The sequence below is a fragment of the Pundamilia nyererei genome, unplaced genomic scaffold, assembly GCF_000239375.1.
Source record: "Pundamilia nyererei isolate P.nyererei 1_Seehausen unplaced genomic scaffold, PunNye1.0 scaffold00019, whole genome shotgun sequence".
Lineage (NCBI taxonomy): Eukaryota > Metazoa > Chordata > Actinopteri > Cichliformes > Cichlidae > Pundamilia > Pundamilia nyererei.
In genome coordinates this window covers 2,039,955-2,054,550 of record NW_005187420.1, presented here as the reverse complement: position 1 = coordinate 2,054,550, position 14,596 = coordinate 2,039,955, and the positions used below count along the sequence as shown (strand labels likewise).

Genomic DNA, 14,596 nt, shown 5'->3' with positions numbered 1-14,596 from the left:
GTGTACACAGCTTCAAGAGAAACTATTCTTTTATCATATGCTTGGATATAAAATATATGAAAATACTTTTATGCTTTTGGGGGAATGCACACAATTTAAACATCAAATATCATCACTTAATTTATCTGATCATCACCAGCATCTTATCCAACACTATCTGTAAGAAATATTGCAGAAATATATAGAAATATTATTAAGAGATATTTGAGTTTGTTAGCTGAAAGAACTTGGTCAAGAAAATATTCACCTATTACTTAAACTAACATTTTAAGTTTAACTTAACTTAAAGAAGCCAAAAACTGATTATCTGATCGTCACATTACTGTCGTGGTGGTTTTGGTTTCTGTTTGGATTCACAAACCCTCCAGCATGAAATTGTAGTTTTTAATTAATGTCTTCTAGACTTTGCGATTCCTGTTTTGTTTCATTATCATTCTAATAATTTTAAGCTTTAGTTCTCGTTGTGTTATTTGTGTTTCTGTGGCGTTTTGATTACCAGCTTCTGGTTTGTGTCTTCAGTCTTCCCTATCTGTTCCTCTCTCGTTGTCTTATCTTTCTGTGTCTTCGTCCTCCAGCGTTCTCTTGTCTCTGTTTTCATGTTTTATGTGAATCTTCTCATTTCCGTGTATAGTGTGTGACTCTTGGATCCCAGTTTAACTTTAAAGGTTAGTTATCGTCTGTTTCCTGTGTTGGTTTTACTTCCTTGCTCTGCCTGATTTTTCTGTGTTGAGCTGTGCCTCCGGTCTCCAGTCGCCGAATCAGCCCTCTGCTTTTACACAGTCCTTTCTTCTGCTCGTCAGCATATCTGCTGTTGTTGGTTTGGGGATTTTTGATGGTTTCAAATTTTGGACTTTGTTGCTTTGTGTTCAGTCTGAATTAAAGGCTCACCTTTTGTTCTATGTCTGACTTGAGTTCTCTAAACTATGACATTTAGGAACGTTTCCCTTTATTTTATTTTATGATAACGGTATTTCAAGGGAGTGCATGTTATTTTTATGCTTTTGATGTTGCGTCGCTCATGTTGGCTGTAAGATTTTGCTTCATTAACGGTTGCCCAAATCATGGGTAAATATTACGTGTAGTACCTCCTTTACAAAGCTCTATTAAGATTCTGCTTGTGGGTTTACCGTTAAACATAGCATTTATGTATGAAAGTGTAACACTGTGTTATGTGCTGTGAGGTCTTAAGGATGTCACAGCACTTCACTCTCAGAGTGCGAGCTTCGTTTTGGTTTCTAGAGTTTCCAGAAGTAAAACAGAGATCAGGCTCTTCTCCTGTGGGACCAGCTCCCAGTTTGGGTTCAGGAGACAGACATCTCTGCTTTAAGATCTTTTTGATAAAGCTTATAGTCGGGGCTGGATCGGGTGATACTGAACCCTCCCTTCTCCTGCTATAGGCTCAGGCTGCTGAGGGACTTATCATGATTCACTGAGCTTTTCTCCATCTCTACTCATGTTACATCCACTACTGCATGTCACTGACTTTTGTCTTCTCACTCCTGAGTTTTGTATTCCGTCCTGATTGTTGGGATTGTCTCATTTTGTGATTCTACTGTTATATTTGTGTGTCTAACAGGAACTGGTGTGCGTTTGTGGTCACAAAGACGGTGAGTTGTGTGGTTGAGGATGGAGTTGAAACCTACGTGAAGCCTGATTATCATCCCTGCAGCTGGGGGAGTGGACAGTGCAGCCGGGTGGTGGTGTGAGTACACACCCTCACACACACTCATACACACACACACATAGTGTGTGAATCAGAGTCATCAGTTTGTGCTCGTCCTGGTTCTCTGCAGTTATCGGACCTACATGAGGCCGCGCTACAAAGTCGCCTACAAAATGGTGACAGAGATGGACTGGAAGTGTTGCCATGGTTACAGTGGAGCAGACTGCAACATTGGTCCAGTTGGTGGAGGAGGGACTCAGATATCCACCACCAGACCTCAGCCCGGACAGGGAGGGGGGACGACCAGTGGACAAGGTGGAGGAGGGCATAGTTATGGGGGAGGCAGTTCTGGATCTGGACAGTCTGGAGGAAACGCGGGTGAGTGGATTTTCATTTTGTTCTTTTATTCACATGAAGTTCGGCAGTTTAAAGAAAAGCTGTGGCTGGAGTGCATGAAGACAAAGACGCACATCCTCAGTCCATCTGCTGCACCATGAGATGGGACTGAATGTAGACACTTTAAAAACCAGCGGAGATTCCTTTTATGAGAATTCCCAGTGAGATTCTCCCTGTTCTTAGGATCTAACACGGCTTAACATTCGACACCAGACCCAGATGGACTCAATAAAAACCAGAGCTGAAGCAGGAACTCAATCGTGCACTGAATCGTTCTTTATTTTCTCTCTTTGCTGTCATCTCAGTAATCATCAGCAAGCTGCAGCAAACAGTAGCATCCGATATTAGTCGATCAAAACTAATCTGCAGCCTTTGCTCACTTCTTCTGGTGAGAGCCAGTTCACTTCGTAAATCAATCACTATTCGACCAAACGGCTAAAAGCTGCTCGCAAAAAGGAGAAAATGGAACTCGGTTCTCAGTAACAAAGTGCTGACCACATGTCTCCTTTGTTTTTCAAACAGGGGCACTAGCTTTGCCAGTGAAACACCATCATCTAATTAGTCAGTAAAAGACTTATGATATGATATCTTCATGCAGAAGCATCTTTTTCCAAGAGATGTGAGAAGTGTGAAAGCAACCAAAGCTTGCATTTGTGTAAAAGAAGCAGCTGGTTGTGTGTGACAGTGGTGACTGCTGTCAGGAAGCTACTGCTGGAAATTCTCAGCAGCTGTTTGTTTAATGTGTGAAATAAAAACTTTGACTGAAAGTGTCTCTTGGTGCCGTGACAGGATTCTGTCTATTCTAAAGAATGATAAAAATGGAAATAAAAGAGAAACTCTTTTATTTTATTAAGAGTTTCTGTAACCGCTTCATTTCTTTCCTTAACGAGCAGACAACGAGAAGATGAGACAGCTGGAGGAGAAGATCCGCAGTCTTACAAAAAATCTCCAGGACCTTCAGTCCACCATGAGCACCATGAATGAGCGCTTACAGGAGGAGGGCGGCAGGAATGGACTTGGTGGAGGAAGCTCAGGAGGGAGAAACCCTGCGGATGCCGCTCAGCCCGAGATTAAAGAGACGATTCACAGCATTCAGACCAAACTGGACCAGCTGGACAACCGCACACAGGTGAGCTGGTTTTCAGCTTTACTGGGAGGTTATGTGGACTGAGTAAAGAAGCTAAAACAGGAAAAGATGTGTTATGCTGTTTGTGTTTGTGCTGGTGTTTTAATCAGAAACTGTTTCACCTTCAACAGGCTCACGATAAAACCCTGGTCAGCATCAACAACCATCTGGTGAACGGGAAAGGTAATGAGTTGGGGGGAGGTGTGTCTGGAGGATCGTTAAGTGAAGGACGGCTGAACTCAATGAAGGAGGAGATCCTGAGCGAGTTGGAGAGGAGAGTGTCGCTGTCCTGCTCCTCCTGCCAGGTATCAGACAACTTTAATAAGCCGATATTCCAAAATCTTTCTAGCCGGTGTTTTTCAGTAAGATTAAATTTACTGCTGGATGTTTTCAGGCGGGTGTGGAGGATCTGCGCAAACAGCAGCAGCAGGACCGTGAGAGGATTCGAGCTCTGGAGAAGCAGATGAACGCCATGGACGTCCAGTATCGGCAGAGCCTGGACGGGCTGCGGCGGGACGTAGTGCGTTCACAGGGATGTTGCGACATCATCAGTGACCTCCAAGATCGCGTAACTGATGCTGAACGCAAGATCAGCACGGCCTCTGAGAACTTTGATATTCTGCAGAACCGCCTGGACAGGGAGCTCAGCGGACAAGGTGGCACCAGTAGCAGCGAAAACACTGGGTCCAGAGGACAAGGGTTACCTGTTGGTGGTGAAACTGGCGGGCATGGTAGGGATGCCATGATAACAGAGGAACACCTGAACAACCGATTGAAGGATCTGGAGCGACGGGTCAACAGCACTATGCAGAAAACCGAAGAGAGCTGCTCATACTTGGAGAACGACGTGAAAGACTACTTCCACAGAGAACTGGACGAGCTGAGGTCCGTGTTTCTGGAGCGGTTTGATGACCAGGCCGACAGGATCACAGACGTGGAGCTGGACGTGGAACAGGTCAAGGACAGCATAAGTGATCATGACAAGCGGCTGTCGAAACTAGAAAACACCACCTCTCAAATGAACTGGAGGCTGGAGAAGTGTGGCTGTGTAGCGTCTGAACAAGGAGGAGGAGGAGAAGGAAGAGGGAGAGGTGACGGGGGATATGGAGGTGGAAGTTGGGGAGCAGAAGGGGGTGGATCAACAGGAGAAGGAAAAGAGGGGGGTAACAGAGGGGATGGAGGTGGGACGTGGGGAGCCGGAGGAGGAGGAAGTACAGGGGGAGGAGGACGCTGGGGAGGTACCGGGGGAGGATTACCGGGAACGGGAGGAGAAAGAGACAATTCAACCAAGAAGTCTCTGGAGTGGAGAGTGGTGGCTAACGAGGATCAGATTCGACATTTCAACACTCAACTCAAAGACCTGTCGATGTCCGGAGACTCTCTGTATGACAAGGTGAGTCACGCATCTGGCTCAGCACAACAAATAATTACAGGACAGATTAAGAATTCCTTACATGTTCAAATAAATGTCCTCTGTATAAACACCTTAACATTATAGCGCATCGACTAGATTGGACTCCTGAGCCAAAGAAAATCATTTTTCACAATAACTCAAAGACTCTTGATGTGCAACTGAAAGTCTTATTATTCAAAATAATGTTATTTTAAAAGCTCCAAAAGGCACCAACAGCTCGAACAGGATTGAGAGGGTGGGTTTAGTGACCTCAATTAGCTGACATGAAGTTTAGCAGACAGCTAGCTTTCACGGTCACCTCTGTTAGCATTTCTGTGCTAGTTGAAGTGGTCCCACCCAAAATGCTGTATAACTTTAAACTTTAAAGGGGTTATTCATTAAAAAAAGACCCCACAGAGATGTTACGAAGAAGTAAGCTAGCTGTATAGACTGACACTATCCGGTCGTTAAGTGATGACGTGACGAATCCTACTTCCGGGTCTAAAGTAGTCTGCGTTTAATATGGCTTTTGTGTTGTTAACATGTTTAATGTTTTGTATTTTCTTCTATTTAATCTCAAAAAGCTCCTAAAACAGTCAGTGATCACTGTTGACCTCCCTCGGGTTTTATTACCGCTAATCATTTATTTAAGCTCAGTTTTTAAAACCTTAGGATGTAACTACAGCCCAGCCCATGCAGCAGTATAGGAATGACTAACCTCGTATTGTGGATGGATTATCTCAGTTGTTCTCCTGGCTGAAGTTTGGTCCTTTTACAGCATCCTGCCATGCGATTACATTTGTTCCTGACCACCGAGAACACTCACGTTAACTTTTATCGAGTGGAAAAAAAGTTAGCTTGTTTATATTATGCTAACATAGCTGTGTCGCTAGCGGTCACGTAGCACATCATTAAATACCAGCTAGCCCAACTTCAGTAACCCTACAAACGTCACTGCTGTTTAGTTTTCTGTCTTCATTTATGTTGGAAGTGATAACAGAGCTGTACGTTTTAATTTGTTTCCAAAACCCCGCAGTCAGGACATGCTATATTGTATTTAGATAGAAGCTAGCGAGCTAACTCCCTGCTAACTTCTAAATGTCATAAATTCCGTTTTCATGGATGCCTGGATGTTAAACTCAATTGTTACACCTGGTAGAGCAGAACGCTGATCATTTCATTAAAGATAAAAGACTTTAGACAGTTTTTCAACTCTCAGTAATGACATAGTGATCGTTTGATATATGGACCTGCAGCGGAGTTTAGGCCCAGACACGGCTAGTGACGTCAGACTTAACGACCGGATTTATTAAACTGGGCTGTAGACATGTTTTTCTGCTGTAGAGTTGGGAATTTTAACATTGCCTCCAGTGGCCATTCTGAGGAACTGCAGTTTGTTTTTTGGCAGATTTTATTTTGTGGGTTTTTTTTATTCCTAAAAGTTGCTGCTTGGTTGGATGTTTTTTATCTTCACCTTTATCTTATTTCGCAAAGTTTGTAATATTAATCAACACACTTAAATTAAAACTGTGATGTGTGGATTATAAACTGACTTTTGTGTCAAAGAAGCTCAGATTTTGTGACTATGCAGTCATCTCATTTGTTAATATTTAAATCAATAACCAGGTTTTGGACCTGACCGATGACGTCGGTAAAATCAAAGCCCTGACCGGTGATCACGGAGAACACTTTAACCGAATCGTGACAGTGGTGGAGATGCTGGGCGAGGACTGCGAGCTGTGCGGGAAGGTGGAGGAAGAGCTGCAGAAGATGAAGAATTATTCCCAGAATGCGCTATCCAATATTCAGAACCACATCAACAGAATCCAGAACAGACTGGATTCAGAGGGAGACAGCTGCTTCCAGATGTGCTCAGTCCTGCAGAGTGAAGTCAGTGTTCTGAGGGATGATGTCAGGAGGTGCACCAACCAATGCAAGAGCAACCCGGACATGACCACAGGTCAGATCTGTTTTTTGTTTTTTTTAACTTAACCTCATCTCCTGGTAGAACTGGTAGGGATGTAATACTGGGGCAGGAAAGGGTCAGAGTTCAGAGTCTGGACCGCTGTAGGGACAAAATTGCCTCTCTTTCTCTGTGTCCTAAATCCTGGACACAGATGGGAGCCACTCGAACACAGAATGTAAAATATGTGAGGGATCTTGAAGAATCCTGTGGGCAGTTTTAATTGTCTGTTTTTCACACAGGGCAGACAGAGCTCTAACAGGATGTCCATGAACAGCTTGTCTATTATGTCTGCTCAAAGTTTCTTCTGATGTAATACTCAGGGATTTGCTGGGTGGAATGGGGCATTTTCCTCACTACATTTCTGTCCCTGTGTTAAATTATTTCTATCCCTGGTGGAGATATAAAAATATAAACATTTATCCCCCGCTGTGATTTTTAGCACTGCATCTTGAAACTGTCTACAGCACAGTCATATCCAAAATTGAATTCCACCCCGTATTCATAATCCTGTGACCGCAGAGATGAGTCTGCAGAAGGAATATTCTGGAGTCTTTTCAGTATGTGGCCAAGCACTGCTGTTTCAGTGTGAAAACTACAGCTAAGTAAATAAAAGATGAATTAAGAGGATTCAGCTATGTCGAATCATCTGCATTTGAATAATCTACAAAGATGAAATGCGTCTTCTTATTTCAACGTGTTGAACTGCAGTTATGCACCAGGGTGTCCTGCATTAGAGGCCTCTTTTATTTGCGTCTGAAGACATGTTATTTGCATGTTTCGCTCTGATGGTGGAGCTGCTGTGATGAGCTGATAGTGAGCTCCTGAGTGCTACCTGACCAAAATACAGTCATTTCTGATACTGATTTTTTCAAGCATCAACATATTTTAAGGGGAAAAAAAATCCTGTAAAGCAAAGTTTAATTAAATAGATATTTTTGTTTTTACCACTTGAACACATAATTCATAGGCAAATTCAATCCCCAATAGGTGTTGATCATGCTAGACCTGGTGGCACAGATGACAACAGTGGACCGCTGGATCCTGCGAAGCCTTTAGATGGCCATAGCGTGAATGAAGGTATCAACAATAACCACCTGAAAACGCTGCAGGGCGAACTGTCCAATGTCATCCTCACCTTCAGCTCCATCAACGACACCCTGAAGGGTCTGGAGCACACGGTGCAGAAACACGACAGCGTCATCACGGACCTCGGTGAGCCGAGCTCGGGAACAAACATAGCTTTGCATTAAATGCCTCCAGCTAGTGTTCACTCTGTCACCCTCTAAATCCTGACAGGAAATACTAAGGATAAGATCATCTCTGAGATAGACAAAGTCCAGCAGGAGCTGACAGAGCACATCGAAGACAACCGGAATCGTCTGGATAAGATGGACAGGGACATTCGGCGATTTGAGAGTACAGTGCTTGAGATGGGAGACTGTAAGAGGTCTGGAGACGGGCTTGAGAAGAGGCTGTCGAAGCTGGAGGGAGTTTGCGGACGACTGGATGGGGTCTCTGACTCCATCCTCAAAATCAAGGAAGGTATGGTTCATTTTGATGGTCGTGTCTATAATAATGGATTGCATTTATATAGCGCTTTTCGAGGCCCTCAAAGCACTTTACACTTCCACCATTCATTCAAGCTACAGTTGTAGCCACAGCTTCCCTGGGGCAGACTGACGCCATCTCTGGCCATCACCAGTAGGCGGCAGGTGAAGTGTCTTGCCCAAGGACACAACGACCAAGACTGTCCGACCCGGGGCTCGAACCGGCAACCTTCCGATTACAAGACAAACTGCTAACTCTTGAGCCACGAGCGCCCTAATGTTTACTACTATGTTTACTCTTCCTTTAAAAAGCCTATCATGTGTTTTCATCTTGTATTTGAGCTGGTAACAAACACAACATGTGTGCCGGTGTCTCCGTGCCTCACTGAGGTTCAGATGATTCAACATGGAGAACATATTGAAATCGGGTATAAAAAGAAATCAATCAAGGAAAAATAAAAACAGTTTCATCGTTCATGAGAAATTGTTTTTCCATGTAGACTTGCATTGTGAATAAGCAGGACAATAATTCAGGAAGAGGAGATTATGTTGGGTTTTTTCTAACCCGTGTATCTGAATAGAAAGGATGTTTACTCCATCTTTCCCTGGTATAGATACTACTCTGAGTTGCAGCTAGAATGTTTACCTGTCTGCTAGTTATCACTTCCGCTAATTAAAGTAACTACTTTTTGCTAAACATAATAAACCAGATGGATATAACAGTAGTTCATCTTTGTGTACACTCTATGTACTTACATGTTGCAGGATATATTTACAACACCGGGCTGGCACCGTGTCCTTACTGGGACACTACAGTGCCCAATATGTGCAAATAAAAACTCCAATCGTGCTGCGGACCGACAGCTGATGCAGCTGTGCTCCAGCTGTGTTGCTGTGGTCAGAAAGTGAGTTCTTCAGCTGGAATTCGGAGAAAGTGAGCTTCTCATTTCTCTGGAAACATCTTTCACTGTGTTTTTTCTGTCCTGACGTCCTCAACTGGATGAGATGACGTGAGGAAAAAATTGAGGGTACTGCCGCGTACCAAGTGTGTCATGTTACACGAGAAAGACGAACATATGTTCCTCGTGCTGATTTTGGTGTTTTGATGTTTTCCGTGTTTAGGACTGAACAAACACGTTTCGAGTTTGTGGACGTGTGTTTCTGGTCTGAATGACACCGTTATCCGTCATGGAGGTCTGCTGGACTTTATCCAGAACGGCCAGGACGACATCCACAGCAGAGTGAAGAACCTGAACTCGAGCTTGAACCAGGTCTCCCGAGACCTGCAGGGTTTGTCAGAGCATGACCTGACGGGTGAGCTGCTCCTTCCTCTGATTCTGTTTGGGGGGTTTTCAGCTACAGTGTGATTTCTCAGCACAGCTCCGCTCTGATCTGAATAACATGAAAAGAGGGTTGCAGGGTTTTTATTGGCTTGATGTACTGACTTTGTCTTGGGGACCACCAATCATTACAACAGTGCTCTCAGACAGACTTAGATCTCTTAGATTAGATATTTATTAACATCCTGATGTGCTGAAATCCTCACAAGGATATCTGATATAGATAGACTGATGAAAGGTGAAGCTTCTCCGTGTTTACTACAGTTTACCACATGTGAAAGTAAATGTACAGGATGAGCTGCTCAGTTATGTTATTAATATAAAGCGCAAAGATATTTGTCAGAGACGTTTGATGAAGTTCCTGAAGTACAGTAAACGTTTTCAGTAACTTTCTGCCCTCTGCAGGACGAATCAAGCAGTACTCAGAATAAACTGGAGGGTTTCACAATAATGATTCAGAAAAAAAACACAACGCACGTAAGCCAAAACTGTGAGAAAGTACGTTCATGGTGTTTTGTTTTCTAGGCCCGGCACTGCTCAGCAGAGGTTTGAATGCTCTTTTGATTTACTCACTAACTGCAAAGCTAAAAGGGAGTTTGTGATGTCATCAGATCCAGAGGAAACTCCAGAGTTTGTCAGATGTACATGTTGTTTGTTGTTCTCTGTTTCCACTTGGAATATGTGCCTGGATTGTGAAAACTAATAATAATAGTAATAATAATAATAATAGTATCCACAGCTCCACGTATGAAAAAATAAAAACTTAAATGTGGCATCTTTTCCTTCAAAGGTCACCTCTTTCTGCACCTCTGGACCGCTTCCTGCTCAGCTTCTATTTTTAAATTTTCCTCCTGAAGGCTCATTTTGACCTCATTCCTAGTGCAATTTCACATTGAACGTATTTAGAGAGCACACTTGTGATCTTTATATTAACAAGAAGATCCGCCAGGACTGTGCTCTTGTTTTGTTGGCTTCTTTCTTCACATTCGTGGACTTGTGCAGCATGAATTTATCCCCCAGAGTGAAACCTCCAAAGCAGAGTTCATCTGTAATGTTGTGAATTGACTTTGTGTAGCGCGCAAGAAGGCAGAAGGTAAAGTGACTTTTGCCCACCACCTACCCTATTTGCCTATGACTTCATCCTCTTTTCCCCAAATAAAATTCAGGTTGAAGGGTTGCTGTGAAATCTAAAAATAGCAGTCATGTTGGAGGCGGTGCACGGCTGCTCAAGGAGAGGACCTTGAAGGAAAGATTGCTAGGTTGGAAGAGGCTGCGAGGTTTTTATTTTTACTTTTATAGACAGAGCAGTAGAACTTTATTATTGCACTTTGCAACTCGTAACATTTATTTTATTTCACTGTGGATCTGTTTGATGATGCATCAGCAGCCAACAAACAACAGCTTGAACTAAACCTGCAGATTTTGTCTTCAGTGTGTCGTCTGTTGTTCCGTGTCATTAAATATTAATGCCAAGTGAGCTGTAAAAGACTGTTTTGAAACTAAACCCTTCAGCTTCCCTTTCTCCAGTGAACTTAATGAACAGTAACGAATGATTGCGCTTGAATTACTGGGTGAATATAACGAAGCTTTCTAACATTTTAAAGTCTGTTGGCTTCATATCCAGTCAAGTCCAGGAGAAGTCTAAAATTTCAGGATGACTAAAATGTTACAATAAAGCTGAAGGTTTGTGTCATTGCACAGGCCCACCAGGCCCACCAGGACCTCAAGGACACCCAGGAGAACGAGGCTTCAATGGGCTGCCTGGCCTCCCAGGGCCCCCTGGATTTCCAGGACCACAAGGAGAAATTGGCCCACCCGGTGAGATGGATATTTTACATTTATAGAGTGTGTGATATACAGGAAGACTAAAAGTCGTGAGTAAAGCTATTACTAAGCCAGCTAACATACCTAAAATCATATTTTTTTCACTACTTCCTGTTTGTTTTTTCACATTAAAAGTACATGCTAAAAGCTCACTACACTCAAAAACAATGATTTTCACCCTTAGTAAACAGTAAGCAATAATTTTGAGCAAAAAGCAACTGAAATATATAAAATAATAAATCAAATGTTTATTTATACAAACAAATTATCATGAGGAAAAATGGGTTTGGTATAAACTGAATGGGCACCAATCAAGTAAATTTAAATTTACCATCAAGTACTTTGTACAAGATAATTTGCTTGTAATAAAATTAGTTAAAGTCAGCATTTTGGACGTAACATTTGTTTTACTGTAACCTGAAAATTCTTGAGGAAGTCAGAGGCATCATTGGAGGCTGATGAATGTTCATCTTCAGCAAAGCAAACAGCCGACATGTTTCTTTTTGTTTCCTTTCTCACTTCTATTTGAAGTTAAACACACTGTTAACTGGTTGCTTTGGGTTTTATTGTTGCACCTTTTTATTATTCCACTAAACATGTCCTCTGGTTTCTTGCAGGTCCCAAAGGGGAAACAGGTACGTCTTTAATTAAGAGAAAAACCGGCTGAAGTAGAAGAACAGTTGTGTGCAGTGTTTTCACTGTGATCTGGCTTTTGTTTGTTTCTCTCTGCAGAGCGGTGTGTGTGTCTCACTGTGTCTTTGTATCTTCTCAGGCCTTCCTGGCGCTGATGCTCAAATCCCCAAATTGTCGTTCTCTGCTGCTTTAACTGCCCCCATGGACAGAGCAGGAACCATCGTCTTTGACAAGGTCTTTGTCAACGAAGGAAATTTCTACAACCCGAGAACAGGTGAGCACGAACAGAGGCTTGCATCTGCAGGTTGTCCACTAGTCACAGGGTTAAGAGTTCGGACTCTAATCTTCTCCTGGCATTGTGTTGATGTCGATAATTAACCTATAAATTACTTTGATGTTATTTTATGTCCATATTTACTTCCTGTTTGTAATAACTGAAGTAAAGTGATATATTTAAAGGTCAAAAATTAGGATGTTGTTTGATGATCACTGAACTCCAGTTCAGAAACAGTTTCCTAGTTTTGATCAGAACTGAAGCCATCTGCAGCTTAACGAATGTAAAAAAACAACCTGTTACATATTAAACTAATGCATACATTTCCTGGTTGATCTCTGCTTTAATATAGTGTGAACCGGTTCCCTGCAGGTATCTTCACTGCACCTGTAGATGGAAATTACTACTTCAGCGCCGTCCTGACAGGTCACAGGAACGAAAAGATCGAGGCAGTCCTGTCAAAGTCGAACTACGGCATGGCCCGCGTGGACTCTGGAGGCTATCAGCCTGAGGGCCTGGAGAACAACCCCGTGGCCGAGGCTAAAGTTAACCCGGGCTCTCTGGCCGTCTTCAGCATCATTCTGCCTCTGCAGACTCAGGACACGGTGTGCATCGACCTGGTGATGGGCAAACTGGCTCACTCTGTGGAGCCGCTCACCATCTTCAACGGCATGCTGCTGTATGAAGACAAGTGAGCATTTATATCGATTTATGGTGAAGGCCTGAGGACCTGAACAGCGCTGTTTAAGATTCATGACAAACCCACAGGAGACGGGTCCATAAAGTATGATGTCACTTCCTAATTTGGGAGTGATCGAGAACTGATGACAGAGTGTTTTTCGATGAAGCTTCCTGGTTGATTTCAGCATCAGTATAACGTGTTTTTAACAGATCACACAGACTTCACAGAAAACTTTTTCTTCAGAGGAGGCTTTGCGTCACCTCTCATGTGGATGCCAGAGTGGATTTACTATAAACCCAGTCAGCTGATCTGATGTAGTCACATGGTCTGACCTCAGAGCAGCACTGTGAGAACTGACGTCCCTGTAAACCAGGATAAGCTGATGCCTGCCAGACCTGCTTCCTCCTACTAGAAAGCCTCTGGAAACACACCGACGCATGTGGTGAAGAGTTCCAGATTTAACTGTGTAACGTGCTGTTAGTGCCCTCTATAGGCCGCAGAGCTCATTACAGCAATAATGTGAACAAGCATTCTGATGATTTATAGATGATTGGCTGCCACATAAAGTTTTTACTGAGGGCGGTGCTACAGAAAGTTTGTGAAGTCACAAAAATGCTATTAAAGATATCAGTTAACGATCATTAGAGCGGTAGATGTTGAGATAAAGTGGATGTTTATCAAATGTAAGCCCCCTTCTGGGCAAATGAGCATGACTTTAAATGTTAATGCACTGTTACTCGTACCCACCACTCAGTCCACTCCCCCTGTGAAGCGCTTCCTGCCACAACCGCTCCGTCTTGTCCAGATGTTGCTCTGCAGGCATTAGATGCTGACAGATGTAATCAGGTGGTGGGTCAGGTTTTCCACGAGGATGATGTTTAGTGCTGAATAGTGATTTATGAGCCTTCACTCCTGCCCCCTGATGGGGGTTTCCGTCGTCTTTTCTGTTGAGCAGATGTGCTGTTGATTCTTTTTCTTGATCTTCATCATTTTTAAGTGGAAATTGAAAAATGTCATCCCCCAGAAAATGAAAGGATACGTGCTGTTACCTTAAGAGGGGCGAAAACAGAAAGTGGAAAATAGAAATTTTTCTAGCACGCTCTTTGAAATATATTTTTCATTGCTGCAACCAGGTAGATTTAGTGCTTAAAAGGAACAAAACAAAGACTGAAAATAAGCCTCTTAACATGCAAAATTCTTAATTACAGAGAAACAAACTGCTCAGACTTTTCCGTACAGCTGTGCCTGTGACTGGTGAATCTTTGGATATCTGTTATTACTGATGGTGGGATATATCCCATCGCCACCCCAATGCCCTACCCTCACAGGTCAGTGGTCGTCATGGCAACATGAGACGTTGTGACTTTACATACGATGAAAGAAAACCAAAGAAAGCTTTTTTGCTCTGATGCTTTCTAACAGCAGAATGTTTATCTATTTTCAATCTGTGTGGATTTTCTTTTTAAACTGAGATGAGTTCACATTGTGAATGTTTTTATATTAAACAGCACTTTTTCTTGTTTTTATTGTAATTTTTATGTTCTAACAAATATTTATCACAGAATTTCACATTTATGGACAAACGTTAAAGGATGGAAATACTCCGTATTTTCTTACTGTCAAGAAATACCATAAAAGCACAGTGGTGGAAGAAATATTTTGATCCTTTACTAAGTAATAATACCACATTGTACTGTACTTAAGTAAAGAGAGTAACACCACTTGTAAAAATAAAGAATTACTATTAACGAG

The 14,596-nt window shown here is 42.7% G+C and overlaps 1 protein-coding gene across 2 annotated transcripts in view; it reads left to right on the top strand.

Moving 5' to 3' along the window:
* Positions 1-14,596, top strand: part of LOC102202452 (EMILIN-1-like) — a 29,095-nt gene extending 14,499 nt beyond the window's left edge. The window contains exons 2-15 of one of the 2 annotated variants that reach the window (XM_005726328.1): positions 1,577-1,702; positions 1,794-2,041; positions 2,953-3,188; positions 3,317-3,490; positions 3,580-4,578; positions 6,205-6,538; positions 7,532-7,756; positions 7,841-8,086; positions 9,214-9,405; positions 9,957-9,977; positions 11,133-11,249; positions 11,873-11,890; positions 12,028-12,162; positions 12,535-14,596. In XM_005726328.1, coding sequence (XP_005726385.1) covers positions 1,577-1,702; positions 1,794-2,041; positions 2,953-3,188; positions 3,317-3,490; positions 3,580-4,578; positions 6,205-6,538; positions 7,532-7,756; positions 7,841-8,086; positions 9,214-9,405; positions 9,957-9,977; positions 11,133-11,249; positions 11,873-11,890; positions 12,028-12,162; positions 12,535-12,857 — 3,394 coding nt within the window. In that variant the 3' untranslated portion in view covers positions 12,858-14,596. The remainder of the gene's footprint in view (positions 1-1,576; positions 1,703-1,793; positions 2,042-2,952; positions 3,189-3,316; positions 3,491-3,579; positions 4,579-6,204; positions 6,539-7,531; positions 7,757-7,840; positions 8,087-9,213; positions 9,406-9,956; positions 9,978-11,132; positions 11,250-11,872; positions 11,891-12,027; positions 12,163-12,534) is intronic. The other variant, XM_005726329.1, reaches the window with a different exon arrangement.